The sequence below is a fragment of the Tamandua tetradactyla genome, chromosome 2 (genome assembly GCF_023851605.1).
Source record: "Tamandua tetradactyla isolate mTamTet1 chromosome 2, mTamTet1.pri, whole genome shotgun sequence".
NCBI classification, from domain to species: Eukaryota; Metazoa; Chordata; class Mammalia; order Pilosa; family Myrmecophagidae; genus Tamandua; species Tamandua tetradactyla.
In genome coordinates, this window is record NC_135328.1 from 93819117 (window position 1) to 93835397 (window position 16281).

The 16281-nt window shown below is 44.1% G+C and overlaps 1 protein-coding gene across 3 annotated transcripts in view; it reads left to right on the forward strand.

Moving 5' to 3' along the window:
- The first annotated feature begins 8857 nt into the window (after positions 1–8857).
- Positions 8858–16281, forward strand: part of GLIS3 (GLIS family zinc finger 3) — a 486424-nt gene continuing 479000 nt past the window's right edge. For 2 of the 3 annotated variants that reach the window (XR_013170469.1, XM_077148285.1), the window contains exon 1: positions 9216–9329. Coding sequence is in view for 1 of the 3 variants with exons in the window: in XM_077148286.1 (XP_077004401.1) it covers positions 9041–9329 (289 nt within the window). In the remaining 2 variants the exon portion in view is untranslated. Of the gene's footprint in view, positions 9330–16281 lie in introns of all 3 variants that reach the window. The other variant, XM_077148286.1, reaches the window with a different exon arrangement.

Below are 16281 nucleotides of genomic sequence, written 5' to 3' on the forward strand. Positions count from 1 at the left end.
GTGACCTTTCATGCCCCTTGTCTGGATATTTTTCCATAACCAGCATGCTTCTACTTTTTTAGCCCAATTTCCACCCTTCTGTAAATTTAGAGAATCAGAATTGCACTGATTTCAGTACCCACTTCAGGATTAGTCCTTACTCTACACATTTAATGTCATTTGTACCCCCTACTAAAACTTATGTGTTCTGCGTCCCATTTCTACGAGGCCTTGGTGGTTAAGGAGTAGCTCCAGGTATAACTTGGTAATTATTTAAATAATTATTCTTAAAAAAAATGAACTCATAGCCAATTCTGGATTATAATGAACCAATTTTTTTTTTTTAATTTCCTGACTTTGCTTTGCTCATTTAAACTTTGAGTCCTTCGTATGTGGAGAGCAAAGGCTTTGGTATAGTGGGAATTATAGGAGCATTCAGATGTATTTCTGGGGGGAGGTCATGCACACAAAAGAAAATGTTAATCAGTATGGCGGGATAGAGCAACAATTCGGAGATGACGTAAGCTGATTTTATTTTACCTAACAAATCCTTATATTGTAGCTTCTGTGTGAAAGACACTGTTCTAAGTGCTTAACAAATATTAACTTATTTAGTTTTTAAAACAAGACTCTGAGGCAAATACTATTACTATAATCATTTGCATTTTGTAGCTGAAGAGATAGGCACAGAGAGGTTAACTGACTTACCCAGAGTTGCTCAGTGACTAAGTGTGGAGCCAGGACTGAATCCCTGCAGTTTGGCTCATGAGTCTGGGTCCTTAAATCTTCTCTATGTGGCTTCCCAGTTTTAGGAGACAGGTGCCAAGTGTGGGACAGAAACAGGGTTTAGAGTTTGATGGCAGGCACCATGCCAGGGGAGCTGAAGAGGCCAGAGACGGCCTTGCGGCAGGGCTTCTCCTCTACTGCTGCCCCTTGGATCACCCGTGGATGACCTGGTAGAAAAATGTCCATATGCCCATACCCAACTCCGGGCCAATGGACTCAGAGTCTCTGGGGAAAGACCTGGCCAATTACATGAAAACCTTCTCCAAGTGATTCTAAAGAGCAGCCAGCACTGAGAACCATGGACAGGAAGGAGGAACTAAAGCTGAATTTGCAAGCTCGGCTGGAGCTCAGGAAGGAGGGGCGGGGAAGGTGCTCTGGGAGGGAAATAGCAGCAGGCAGAGGACCAGGTCCCTCCTGTTTATTCTCTCTTGGTCTCTCCTTTCTTCGGTCCCCCATCCCACCCCTCTTCTGTATCTTCATCCGGTCCACTCCCACCCCCCATTCCTTGGTCCTTCCCTGACCCTGTCCTTCTCCCCTCCTTTCCTTCCTTTCTTTTTCCTCTCTCTTTCTTCTCCCTATCACACCCATCACCTTTCTCCTTACACCCTCCTCCTTCGCACCCCTTCCTCCAGTTCATGATCTTTAGGTCATTTCACTCAGCCTCGTCCCTCCTTCCCTAGTGGAAGGCAAGCAGCGGAGGAACTGAGGCTCTCAGACCAATTCACACACATTAATAGTGCTCCTGAAGGCTTGAGACAGGGACTGGCCTGTACAGAGCCAGTTCCCAAGTAATATAATTAGGATTAAGGACTGAGAAGGACCGTGTTCATGTGGTGCCTGGCTCTGGGGTGAGGGGAGAGGAGAGCTTAGAAGGGTATTAGTTTTCTCTTGTTGCTGTAACAAAGTCCCACACACTTAGCGGCTTAGACAACAACTTGATTATTTCAACATTCTATGACCCAGCATGATTCTCCCTGGGCTAAGATCAGGGTGTCAGCAGGTCTGCTTTCTTTTCTGGAGGCTGTAGGAGAAAACCCATTTCTTTATTTTCCTCAGATTCCAGAGGCCGCTCACGTTCCTTGGCTCATGAACCCTTGCTTCATCCTCAAAGCCAGCCACATAGCCTCTCTCTGACCTTGATTCCTTTCTTTGACTCTCTTCTTCTGCCTCTCTCTTCCACTTTTAAGCATATTTGTGATTAAATTGAGTCCACCTATATGATTCAGGATAATCTCCATTGGTCATCTGATTACCAACCTTAATTCCATCTGCAACCTACTTCCCCTCTGCCTCTTTGCCATGTAATCTGACATCTTCACAGGTTCCAGGGATTAGGATCTGTTTTTTTTTTTTTTTTTTTGGTGGAGGGAGCATTATTCTCCTTATCACAAAGTGGGAAGAGTTTCTTCAGATGGATCAGCAGTAAAAGTGATTCCATGAAGGAAAACCTTAGAGGCTTGGGAGAGCAGGTAAGGAAGGCTTTGAGGAACTACAAGTAGCTCAATATCACCTGGAGTTCTCATATAACAGGCCATTGTTTATACCGTTTATACAGCATATTTTGTTCTTAAGTTGTATATGTAATTATGTTTGCTACATAGCTCCTCAAAACATCTTACAGTAGGCAGTGCCGTGTCATTGCTAACAGCACATGTCCTGGAGCCCCAGGGAGCTGGGTTCTAGTCCCAGCTCTCCCATTTTTGAGCCTGGGCCTTTGAGATTAAATGAGGTCACGAATCCCAAGTACTTTGCCCAGCCCCTGGCATATACACTCCTAATGAATGTGAATTGTTCTCATTACTATAACCGTGTCTTAAGCGAATGGATTATAACCTGCCACCCTCATGTTCTCCTTAATGTCCACTTCTTGCTGGAAGAAAGAAAAAAAAAAAGAAAGAAAGAAAGCTGAGACAGGAGGGGCATTTCTGACCTATGCAACCTGCTAGATAACATCATTATTGTCAAGTTCAAATTATCTAACTACTGGGCCCTAAATTCAATCTAGAATCTAAGGACTCTCTGCTCCTGCCACTTGTGCCAACAGCTTCGACTGGTATCTATAAGTAGAGTTTTAAATGACATTTAGTTATGAAACAGAACACAGAAAGGCATGGGGGTGGGGTAAGTGTTTGAGGCTGAATGGAAACTTTCTAAGGTAAGATTAACAACAAAGGGAACAACAACAAAAATGAGTGGGTTTCAGAGATGCCTGGGCAGGCACTTGTATACAATTCCTTTTCTATTCCTGAATGGCATGCCAGGAAAATCTTGGAGGCTCTGGTTTATCTGGGAATGAGAAGAAGTTCAGTTTCAATAAGAATTTGAGAATGCATATATTTCCTATTAGGTACTGAGTTCTGGGGCTACATTTGTTAACCAGTAACTGAGAACATGCAGAAATGGCATGGCTTTTCAAGGCAGTTATTTGACAACCAAATGCATAAGCTTCTCTAGCTGACCCCCAAAGGTTGACCAGCTGGTCTGAAAGGGGGCATTGTGTAATTACTGGGGACGTGGAATGTCTCTTGCTTAATATTGTACTGACCAAAGGGTAGGAGGATCCCGAATAGAGAGCATGAACCATAACTTGATTTTTAAAAAATGACCAGGCTAAAATGATGTCACAAAACTTGAAAATTTACTCAATATATTAAAGTATAAAACAGGTGGTGAGTTCTTTTAGGGTGTTTTGTTTGTCCGTATACCCTCCATGGTATAGCTTAGGCACTTCTAAAGATTGTTATAGGTTCAGCTGCAAGTACCAGAAAACCCGACTCAAATTGGCTTTAAAATTAAAAGGGTTTTATTGGCGCTTACAAGTGAAAAAGTTCAGAGGTCAGGTGAAGATCAGGTATAGTTTTATCAGAGCTCTGTTTTCGGCAGCCTTCTCAACCAGGCCCTCTTCTGAGTGTCAGCTTTCTCTACAAACTAGAAGGCAAGACAGCTTTACTTCCGTCCCTTCATAACACACAGAGGGAGAAAGGCCACCTCTTCCTGTGGCTTCCCAGAAAGTATAAGTAAACTTCTTTTTCAGAAGCAACCAAAGAATTTTCCAGCATATTTTATTGGCAAATTGGGGCATATGCTCATTCTTGAACCAGTCTCTGTGGCCAGGGGAAAGCAGTGCACTGATTGGCTTAGACCTGGATTTATGAGTCATTCACTTTGACAAGTGGTATGGGATTTCTCTCAGAGAGATCAAGCTCACCCCTGGAGCTGGGGCTCAGGCCACTTTTCCCTGAAGCCTCTGACTGCATCACTTATCAATAGGGGAAGCCCTGGTTGCACATATGGGCTGGCTAGCGTCACAATTCCCATTCATTCTTTATTCAATAGCTTAGGTAGTGAAACTGAGGTCTACAGTGTTTCAATAACCAGTCCACTGTCTCCCAGTAAGTAGCAGAGTTGTGATTCCTGGGTTTTGAAATTACAGAGTCCCCTATTCCCTTCAATACACCCCCTGCCTGAGTGGATGAACAAATGACCTGTAGAATCAGGGCTCCCTGCCCTGAAAGAGTAATAGGGTCCTGGTTAATATGGGAGACTGTTTTGGTTTGAAGAGTGTGATACACATGATCTGGTTTGGGGTGGTGTGAAGGAGGTAGCAGGGTCTCAGAGAGGGAAGGAAGTTTGGGGCAGGGGAAGGGGAGGCTCACACTCCTAACTCTAAACATTGCATGGAGAATTTGAATTTTCCTTACCAAGAAATGGAAAATACTATTTTAATCTTCAGTTTACAATGAAGGATTTGGAGGCACAGAAAGAGGACAGTTGTTTAGACTCTTTCGAAGTATTGAAATGATTGCACATATACCTAAAGATAAGTTGTTAGTATTAGCCACTATCTGAAAGTGGGGAAACAATTCTCTTACTCCCTCATTAATTAATCCATCAATCAATTTACTAATTAATTAATTAGAACTAATTACTTATTTGTGCTTAGCACTATTGCAGGCCTTGAAAGACTTATGAAGAAATGTAAATTATGACCATTGGAAGGCACTTATGGAAAGCAGTCATGGACCATCAAGACCACAAAATTGACATTATAGAACCATATATAAGTGGCCAGTATAGATGATAGATGTTAGTGGTAAAGGAGTGGGAAACTAGCTGGCTGTGAAATATTGGGTATATTTATGGATTTTTTTTTCAGTAGGCTCTTTGTAGATGTACCTTAGCACTATGTTATGAAATATACCACTGACCACTGACCTTTGTAGAATGTTGGATGCATCTCAGCTGGGTTTGTATAAATTAGGAAGAAAACATTTACCAATCAAAAAAGATTGAGTGACATCATATGGAGTAAGATGCTTGAAATTTTGTTGCTTGGGCTCAGAGTGAAACTTTTTAGACTGATTTAGAGTTTTGACCTTACAAAGGAAAAGAGGTATGATGCTATGGATATAATAGGTATTAATAACAATTTTTAGAATTTCATCACTGACATCTAAGCAGGAGAGTCTGGGTTGACTGCACTTGTGGCAAAGTTAGTAAAGAGACCAAGCCCGAATCTTTATTAGGGCATCAAGCACTGGTAACATGATGTAAAATTTGCTGCATTCCTCTATTTATACTTCTCTCTTGGGAAGGTAAAATGAAAATTTTCCACTCTTTCTTTAAACTGGCAAACGCTGACTTTTTTCCACTGCATTTCTTTATAACTGGACTCTTTCCAACTCTGTGTGTGTGTGTGTGTGTGTGTGTGTGTGTGTGTGTGTGTGTGTGTGTGTGTGTCAATAGGCATAACATCACTGGTGCTTTCAGCTCAATCTATCCGCATTTTGGGGCGATAATTTGTTTCTCTCTATGGACACCTTACTGCGGGTAGGAATCTTTGCAAGTTTGTAAATGGTTTGCTGTCAGATCATTCAGATTGACACAAATAACAGTTTTGAAGTTTTGCTGTTTGTATGTTCCCTCTGGGAGCCCACTGTGTTCCATTGCTATAGTTATGAGATTGTAAATGTTCTTATTTTGTACTCTAGCTTTATGTGAACAGACACACAGGGTCTATGCCACGCCCTTCCCTTTCTTTCTGATGCTAATTCCTCCCCTTGGAAGGGTCTCCTTTGCTTATCAATCCTCTCTCCATTCTTTGAAGTCCAGCTCAAATAACCAAGTTACTCCATGTTATGCAGGAAATTATCCCTGCTTCCTCCACACTCCCTGCAGTTAATCGTGTTTGCCCAAAATTGATCACAAGATGCCTTGTACTTTATACACCTGCAGTGTGCTTTGCACACATTCAAAGAGCACACACAGCAATGTGAGGGAATTCTGGGCTTCTAGACTGGTAAACCCAGCTCTGCTCCCAACTTTATATAAACTGTTTTCTGAGCTTCTGTTTTCTTGCCCCTAAATCAGGGATTAATAATCGCCATCTCATATGATTGCTTTGAGAATTAGATGAGATAATATGTGCAATCATTTCTTCAGTGCTTGCTATATTCCAGGAACTAGTCAAAATTATTCATGTAACGTTTTCCTGTGTGCAATGCTTACAAGTGTTAATTCCTTTGTCCCCAATCCTTGAACAGAATGAGGACTCACTGAACATTTCTCAAATGAATGAGAACTGGAGTTGAGCTGGCAGCAGAACCCAGTCTGCTGAATCAGTTGCCCTGAGTCAGCGGTTGAAGCTCATACAACATAAGTCTCCAGAGAGGAAGATCCTGACGGAGCCGCAGTTCCCATCTAGTTGGCCGAAAGGCTGCCAAGGGTGTGATTCCTAAACAAGATGGGGGAGCTCACGGGGAAGAGGGAATGTCATTTCTGAACTACACTGTTTCCTTTCCCACCATCTCTCATTACTCTCCCCCCACCCCCGCTAACCAATTCAGCCTAGGAGAGGAGAGATCTCATTATGAGTCACTCCAAGGTTGTATTGGTAGCACTGCAGTTTTACTATATCCCATGGAATATAAGGACATTGTAGATCTACATTCTTAGCCAGGAAAATTTCAAACAACACACTCTACATATCTGGTGGTAAATGTCTTAGGGATGTTAAAGGCTTGTGATAATCCCACCTAAATAAAATGACATTCCCACCCTTGGGCTCTTACAAGTGAAGAGAATTTTGGGGATCTCCAGGATGATGTCTCATAATTTTCTCAGGGTTTTATTTTCATGCACTATTAATTAAGGAAGGGTGCAGCACAGTATTTTTCCCTTCCAGCTAAGCTATTCCCATTGAGTGGGAATTTTTGAAAGATTCTGTAAGCCTCCAAAATACCATTTCATGCATCAAACCACTGCATTTGAAGTGATATATGAGGACATCAGAAAGGAGATTTTCTTCTTCTTCTTCAGCTTCCACTAGGCTTGTCTTCTTCCTGGGGAGCAGTCCATACAGCACAAGAGTCTGGATGAATAGAATTTCCCATGAGGTATTTTGAAGGGTCAGTGTTCCCTATTTGCTGTACTCCTGAAAGCTTGATTTAATGAGGAGTTTTTATGTGAATGTCAGCCATGTTGCAGTAACTAGCCACAATGGACTAGTCATGGCAATTTCCACTACTTGATTTCCTCGTTTTTTTGTGATGTTGCTGGATGTTTCATTCTATAAGTATTTTCTTTTTGTGTGTGTGGTTGAACCCATCTATTGCAATCTTGAACTTGGATACTTGTATTTAAAATGAGTTGAAGGACACAGAGAGAAACAGGAAAATCGACAAAATGACCTCTCTTGAGCATGTCACTCTCTTCACTTCTGCTGATATATATGCTTATCATTAACATTCTGATAAATTTGTGTCTTAAGGAAAAGGGAAAATATGCCTTCCTTACAGGATGTCTTGAAAAGAAGATTCTAGACTTAAAAGTACTGTGAAAATCTGACTTTTGTGATGTTGGAATGATGGATACAGACCAACTCTATTACTATTCCTTCTGAGAAAAGATAAATGAAAATTGCCAAAAATATTTTTGGTTTGGTTTTCTACGGTGAGCCATTTGTATAGCAAAGGGTGTCTGTCTTGATCATAGATTCTATTTCATGAAAGCTAATTTATATTTGAGTGAGCAGCCCTAGAACAGAATGCAAAGACTGGTGAAAGGCTAAGGATCTTGTGACATCCTAATCATTTCACTCATGAGGATGAGTAATCTTTTTACTGTAGAAAGACCTACCTGGATGGGATATTGTATACATCATATACATAGAATCCCAAGATGGAAGTCCTAATTCTACCGCACTACATAAGGGGAACGACTAATGATAAACCTACTGGTGCCAATCTATTCAGGGCTCTGACTGAATGCAGCAGAAGGTCACAGCTTAGGTGGGATATGAAGCTGAGGATGTTGAATGCTTAGCTAGAAAGCTCCACTATACAATATATAGATGCAGCAGTTACAGGGAATGTGCCTCTATTCCTGGCAGCCTGTGTTCAGAATTTTACACCCTTGAACTACTTCCATCACCTTCCCCTCTTCTCTCCCTGAACTTCCCTTTGGGATATTTTTGTGCCTCATCTATCCAGTTTCGAAGCTGTCCTGTGCACTCAATTCTATATCCCAGAAAGGCCCTTTTCCATATTTCACTTTTTAGTTTCTACTCCTCAGTGTTACTTCTGGGTACTTTTCCCCCCACTTGTTCATTATTTGACATCAAACCCTGTTGAAATGCCGACACATTTTCATGTTAAAAAAAAGTTCAACAGATGAGGCCCAGGAAGAAAGTGAAGTGTCTCCCCGCTGTTACCCTTCTCTGGAGTTCCTCGACTCCCGGGCGCAGGGAAGGAACGTGTGCGAGCGCGTGGAGAGGGAGACACAAGCTCGGGCCTTCGAATTGGCCAGCCCGGTGACCTGCGAGCCCGCCCCCGCCCCCTCCCCCTCCGGCGCTCACGCTCAGGAAGCAGCTGGCTGCAGGCCGGCCCTTGCGGCCGCACACACATCCACACTCCTCGCCTGGCCGTCTCCCTCCCTCCTCTCTCCCCCCTTCCCTTCCCGGCTCCCTGCAGCCGCGTCCACACAACGCCTCCCCGGCAGCCCAGAGCGCGGCGCGCACGGGCACCAGCGCCGGGAGCCGCCACCACCGCCCCGCCCCGGGTGCGCCGCGCGCAGCCGTCCAGTCTCGCACCCGCGTTCCCCCGACGGAACCCGCCCGGCAGCAATTAGCCAGCATCCCGGGGCCAGCCCCCAGCCGCACCCCCCGGCCCAGGGTTAGGATGAGCAGGACAGGAGAGGCACAAAGTCGAAAGTCAACTTTTTAAAAACATTATTTGAGTGTGTGTGCGCGCGCGGGTGTGTAGAGGGGAATGAGTTGATGCCGAGGGTCCAGCCACCGCCCCCGCTGCTGCCGCCTCCTCCCCCTGCTGCCGCTGCCCTCGCACACGCGCGCGCACACACGGCACTTGGGCCGGGTTTCCGCGCTCAGTCCCTCCGCTCGGATGGGAGTTTTCGTTTCGGAAGGAGGCAGAGCCGGTGGAGCGCACTGAAGGATTGGAGCCCCAAGTTACTCCTCGCAAGCGCTGGTCGCCCGCTGTCACTCGCACGCGCTGGCCGGGGAAAGGGACCCGCACTCCGGGCTTTGTTGTGGAAATCCCGGTTACCTGGTGAGTGGATGCCATAGGAACTTTGCTCGCAAGCGAGACAGGGAGAGAAACCCGGCGCTTGAGGATGTGGGGGAGTTAGAGCTCTGAGACGCAAACTAGGAATTAGAAATAGTTTCTCCACGCTGAGCCTGTGGTGTCCGCGTCGGTTTAAGGCCACGCGCACCTCCACCCTTCAGCTTTTCTACAGGCTCTATGGTTCCTGAGAAAGATAAGCAGCATTCAATCAGGGGGCAAGTTGTGTTGTCAGTAGTTAAAGGGCTCAGTGTTTAGATGATGGAAAGGAAATCAAGGTCTTAGTTTCTCTAATTCGGAAGAGTTTTCGTCTTTGGTTTTTCTTTTAAACTAAAGGGCCCAGGGGGTTACAAAATCACACACGGGCAGGGTGCACGTCACGCTCGAGTCCCCTCCGAAGGGAAACTTTGGAGAAGTGGGAATCGATGGGGTGACGTGAGGTCTCTGGCGCACAACACTGGACTGTTGCTTTTTCTAATTCCACGTGTTTGTGGAACTCCACGAATGCTGTGGGAACCCTTCGCGTGTCTCGCCGAAGCCCCGCGTCCCTCCTGCCCCGGGAGGTCCTGGGGGTGGGGGTCCCACGTATACCCGTCGCGGGGACTGGTCCAGCCGCGCGGTCTCTAACTAGAACACCTTTTCCTTTCGCAAATGCGCAGTAACATTCAGACGCGCGCACACTCCCCGCCGGGGTCGTCACCTCGCGTTTACATTTTTATAGGGCCCCACAAAATGTCAGCACTGTTTGGAAAACGTCTCAGTCTCAGGGACTTTGTCCCGCGCAAGCTCCAGCCCCTATAAATGACCCTGTGTGTATTTTGAAGTCTGCCCGGGCTCCGCTTTGGAAAGCGTGAGTGAGCAGCCCGCTCTCCTAGACACACACCTTGCCCGGAGCGACACTTCCAAGTTACTCATTGGAGCTGACAAGTCACCTCGGGGATGAGAAAGTCACCCAAGTGTCTGGAAAACTTGGCCCAGAAGGATTTGTCATCCTGTGGATGATTCAATTAGGTACCTGAAGGGAGAAAGTTTGGGAAAGGTCGTTTCTGGCTTCGCGGCCCCCCTCCCCTGAATGCTTTGTAGTACTTAGGAGGCGATTAGTGAAACAATACCCGAGGGATAGAACGCTTGCTCGGTGGGGGCTCGGGGCGATGGGACCCTGCTCTCCCGGGTTCCTCTAGCCCGGCCGCGGCTTCCCCGGGATCTGGACGCCGGCCGGGCCAGCGCGCTCGGGTCCCCGCCGCCTGGGCTTCCCAGCCAGGCGGCGCCCTTTCGGCCCCGACTTACTCAGGACCGGGTTGCACAACAGGAAGCCGGCACAAGTTGTTTTGTTTTGTTGCGCTCGCTAGCTCGCGGACGAGGCGGAGGATTAGGGGCAGAGGCGGCCGGGGAGTGACCGGGGTCGCAGCAGCGCGCCCCTCGCCGGGCCTTGTCGTCCCCTCCCCCCGCGACCCGCTCCTCATTCCACCCCAGGGAGCCCAAGTGACCCGGGGAGAGGGAACCGAGAGGGGCCGCGTCCTCCTTCCCTGCCCCACCCGTCTCTCCGGGTCGGGGGACGCCCTGCACATTTCCTGGCTGGAGAGACCCTCGCCCCTTTACTCGGTATTCCTTACCCCGGGCCGGTTTTCTCGCTATCAGTTTAGCCCTATTCCCGAGAGTGCCTAAACCCGGGAGCCGATGGGAGGTTACTTCCGGAATCGCGGCAAGCAGCGTCGGGGGGAACTAGACTCCTGGATTCCGGTCCTTTTTACAGATAAGTGGGCTCTGCACCTCTCCTCCAGCCCGCAGAGCTAGGCGGCCCCATTTGTCAGGACATCATCACCTCCCCGGACTGGGGCCCCGGGGCCCTTGGGTTTGTGAGGAGAGGGAAGTTCTCCAGCTCCCCCCAGTGGACTAATTCCCTTAGATTATGAGAATGGGGAATATCAAGTATAGTCTGTTAAAAAAGCTGGACGGGGACCTTGACGACCATGTACAGACGAGCCTTTAGATGTTTTGCCCAGTGTCTCGCTGACAGCTGTGGCTGATCCAGGACAGAAACCTCGTTTCCCAGTTCCCGGTCCAGAGAACTCTTCTTGGCCAGAAAATCAACTCATGACAAACGCAAAGTCTCATTTCTGTCCACTCCGAAAGCTTTGATGAGTCATGATTTCTGCCTTGGGAGTTAGCCGAGATGTCCGTTTTCCTCTCTGTCCTGTACTTCACTGGACCTCCCTTTTAAAATCAAACTAGGGAGCGTCTTTTACAAAATCAGTTTGCGTTTGTTTGAATTTTCCTGCACAACTTCTCTCTCCTCCAAGTTTGTTTCCAGTGGTGATATGTGGAGCAGGTGGAACATACAAAGGTTTGCAGAAAAGGATTCTGAACAATGTTGGTTGTTCATAGAAAAGTCTGAAGCGGTTTAGAGACAAGAGTGTAATATTGGTTATTTCTGTAATTGGGGACATGCTGAAGTCTAAGAATCACCTTCAGATTTACTACATTTTCCCTATGTTTTCACTAGTTGCCCATGCAACCAGACTAGTCCTTAAACTCTTTGCAAGGAGGCGGGTGAGGAGGGACTTTTTTTTTCCCCAATAATTTTCAAAATGCCTTTCCTTATTGGTAGTTTGTTAGTTCCTTTCTCTTGTTACTCAAAGGACTCAGCAATCCCTTGAGTGTGACTAGTTAAATCCAACTGCTGTTATAACTCTTTTCCTCAGTTCTAGGCCTGTTGTGGGATAGCATCTTTTCTTTGATCCCTGATTCCACCCAAGATTCTTACTGAAGTTGAGTTTTTCGGGGATTGAATCTTGGAATTGGCTTGCTTCCGTATAGGCAAGGCAGCTTCTTTACTGATGGAATCTGCAGTCTACCTTGTGGGTTAAATTCCTACCAGGCCAGAATAGACAGGGAAAAGAGGCTAAATAATATCACATCAATTTCTTGTACCAGCCTGCCTTCATTTGTATGGCAGAGAGTGGTCTTCCCATCATTTAGGAAGAGAGATCAGTATTCTTATTCGTTTTTTTTCTGTGAGTACTTTCTACTGCTAGTAAATGAAATGTGAGGACATTCTTTACACAGTTGTCCTTCTCATATTATAGTTATTCATCTCTGGAGTTTGGATGTTAATTTTTAATTTCCCCAGTATATAGAAGGAGTACTTCTTGAAGGAGATAATTCAGGAAGCAGCATTTCATACACATTCTTATCACTGGAAAAATAATTTTATGTGCTTTTGCAATTTTCTGTAGAGGATATTATGAAGAAGGAAGAAATACATGACTTTAAGTTTCCCTAGTTTGTTTGGCTTATAGACTCAATTGAGACTGAAAATAAAAATAAAAATAAATAAATGGCACATAAGAAGCTTGGGCAATTAAAAACACATTCCCCTTCTCATTCAAGGAGGATGAGCTATATATATGACACAATGTCTTTAACATGACATTAACATGCAGCTTGATTAAAAGATGCGAAAGTTCCATGTTTTCCTGGTTTCCCATTTACCTTCAAGAAGAGAGAAGAGTTTACACAAAAGGCAAACTTTTCATTAAAGTAAAATATCCATACAGAAACGTGTACAAATCTTACAGAAATGTGAACACACCTGTATAATTCGTATCAGGGTCAAGAAGGAGGACGTTACCAGCATCCCAGAATCACCTTTATACTCCATTCCAGCCACTGCCTTCCCCCAAGGTAACCACTGTCCTGACTTTTAACAAAATATTTCTGCCTTTTAAAAATACACTATGTAAATGGAATCATTCAGTATGTACCCTTGGGTCTGGCTTCCTCTGCTTGACACAGCCTTTTAGTAGGTCAAATCATTTGGACTCTCTTTAAAGATGATTGGAACAATTTGGCTTGCAGAAATGAGTTGGTCGGGTATTACTCATTATGATGGGATTAAGGAGAAACACTAACAAGCAAAAGCCATATTTTCTACCTGAATGACAGTCTGATTAGGGAAACCAAACAGACCCAAGTGAAACATGTGGTGCTGGAACCAGTGCAGGGTGAACCGAGAGAACGCCGAGGAGTTCCTTCTACCATGACAACCCAGAATGCATTTGGCAGCCCCTGTGCTGTGGCCAACGACTCCTATAACAAAAGGAGGGCGGAGTCTGAGTACTGAACTGAATGTATTCGTTTAGCTGCGTTTAGTGAGGATTTTTCATTGTTCCCAAGTATACCAAGATAAAAGCAAGAATAATATGTCTGCCCAGAAAGAGTGGAATAGAGTTTTTATGCTACTGTTTCCTATTAGAGAAAGTAATAGACTAGGAGGAATAGACTTGGAAACATGCGACTGTGATTAAACTGGTTGCACAAGCCATAGAGGAGAGGATTCATGATTGTATGATTATCCCTTATTTATGCTGTATTTACTCAGGCGATAAATGACACATATACTATATAAATATATAATTGTAATTTCACTTACACCATATTTTTTCAGTACAAAATAATTGTTTAGGGGGAAATATAAATATAATAAATGTGAATCTGTAAATATGTGAAAATTATCTATCTATATATGTATATTTTAGTTTCCTAAGGCTGCTAAAATGAAACACTACAAACTGGGTATCTTGAAACACAGAAATTGTTTTACAGCCTAGGAGTCTGAAATCAGGGTAGCAGCAGAGCCCTATTTCTTCGGAGGGCTGTAGGGTTCTGGCAGGGCGTGTTGTGATCCAGGACGTTTTTTGGCTTGTGTCATAGCTCAGTCCCTGCATCTGTCCCATGGCTGTCTTTTACGTTCAATTGCCTCTTAATAGGATACCCTAATCCAGTTTGGCCTCATTTTAACTGGTAACATCTTCAAAGATCCTATTTCTAAGTCTGATCAAATTCATGAGAGCAAGGGTTAGAATTTGAACATGCATTTTTTTTACTGGGAGGGGGGCACAACTTAATCCCCCTCCCCGGTATTAAGATATATGAGATATTAGGATATATAAGAAATGTAGTGTGAAAATATAAATACATAGATTAGTATAAAGCAACTATGTACATGTAAATGCTGAGGAGAATTCAGAGATAAGGTAGACATAACGCCAAAACTTAATGAAATGAGAATTTAGATGAGGAGACGAAACATAGGCAAATAACTATTAATGTAGTAAGTGATGAATGTTAAAAGAGAGGTATGTAGAGTGATTATATTTAACACGTATTGGGTCATTCTATGTACCAGGCACTGTGCTAAGCATGTAACATTATGTACTGCTATGAAATGTGCACAATCCTGTAGTTATCCCCATTCTACAAATCAGAGGTGTAGAGACTCAGAGAGAAAGCAAAGCCTAAATGGGTTTTTTGAGGTGGTCCTGGAGGGTGAGAAGGTTCTGAATTTGAGGAAAAAGGGAGAAAAAGAAGGGAGTCGGAGAAGGACCATTCAGGTGGACTTGAAGGCAATAAGTAGCACGAACAGAAACAAGGATCCACTCAGTTTCTACTTTGGGAGGAGAATCGGACCACTTGTCTGGAAAACTGGAATTACGCTGGTTCTAAGTAGCGGAGAGCACACTGGAGATGAAAGGAGCCTTGGGGCCGTTCTTGTCGGATGTGATCTGTTCAAGGCCAAGGACAGGAACGACTGCACATTCCCTTAGGTGCAGCAAGCCCTGCTGAGCTGCAGATGGGCAGATAGGGTTACTGCACAAGAGCAGCCCCTGTCCCAGGCTTCTTGATGAAGAGATCAAACCTGGTGAATATCGGTTATTTCTGGAGTTCTGAGCCAGGTCTATGAAGTTTCATTTCCAGGCTGCTGAATATCCTCCATTGACAACCAACCAGATGCCGGGGCTCTGTATGAATTCTTGTTATTCTTGTGTGTGAAGAAATGGATTAATGTTTTCCCAACCTTTTCGGCGTGACCAGTAGATTCCACTTCTGTCTGTAACTTGACTGAGTCATGCATTTAGGGTGTTTTTTTTTTTAAATAAATATGTTGTCATGTTGGTTTAGGGCCTACTCATTGTTGTGGATGCTCATACTTTTGCAGTGATGTCAGTGAACACAGTTTAACTTGTGTAAAACTTCTGTCTACTGGCAGCTAAAAATAGTTACATTGGTCACCTTTAAGCAGCAGCTGTGCTGAAGAAACCACTCAATTACACAGGTGATAGGATTCTTTAATATACTTGAATATTTGGTCTTGATGCATTCTGTTTTATTTCTAGAATCTTCCATGGGTAGATGTTTATTACCATTTTGAAAGGATCATGATTTCTAACTTTGCAAATAGGTATTTACGTTGGCTGAATAGTTATTTATTCAGATTAAATGCCAAAGAACATTTTTTAATTTGTCATATTCTACCACCTATGTACCTCTTAATGTGAGCTTAGATTTTCCTTTTCTTTCTTTCTTTCTTTTCTTTTTTTAAGAAAAATCTCTTGCCAGTTTCTTTTATATTCCTGAAGAAGCAGCCTTTGTGTCTCCAATCATGGCCATGTGGTGCCCACTCTTTGCAATTCAGGTAATTAATTCAGTGGTGACATCATAGGGAATGTGTTCATTTTTCCATTTCAAATTCCTCTACCCAGGATTTGATGGTTAACTCGTATTAAGAACACATTTTAGAAAACTTAGCTCTCAAAGACAGTTATGTATTGTTTTCCTTTTCTTCCCTTTAGTCTTCTCTTTGTAACAGTGGGGCTTTATGTCTAGGAAAGCTCATCAATTCTTGCAATGAGCAAGATCTAGAACTGTTAGTCATTTTGATCCTGATTCGCTTAGTTGGTTGACAGTTGGTATTTAATGAGGTCTTGTACAATTGATCAGTTGGTGTTTCCTGAGTAAAATGTAGAGAGAGGGATAGTAGTAGTAATAGTATAGCTTTGTATTATTTAATTCTTATTTTTTATGAAGGTAAGAATGTCGAAGTTTAGATTTTTTTAATCACAGCTTTGTTTTTTGATGCTTGCTTTGACTGTTCAGCTCT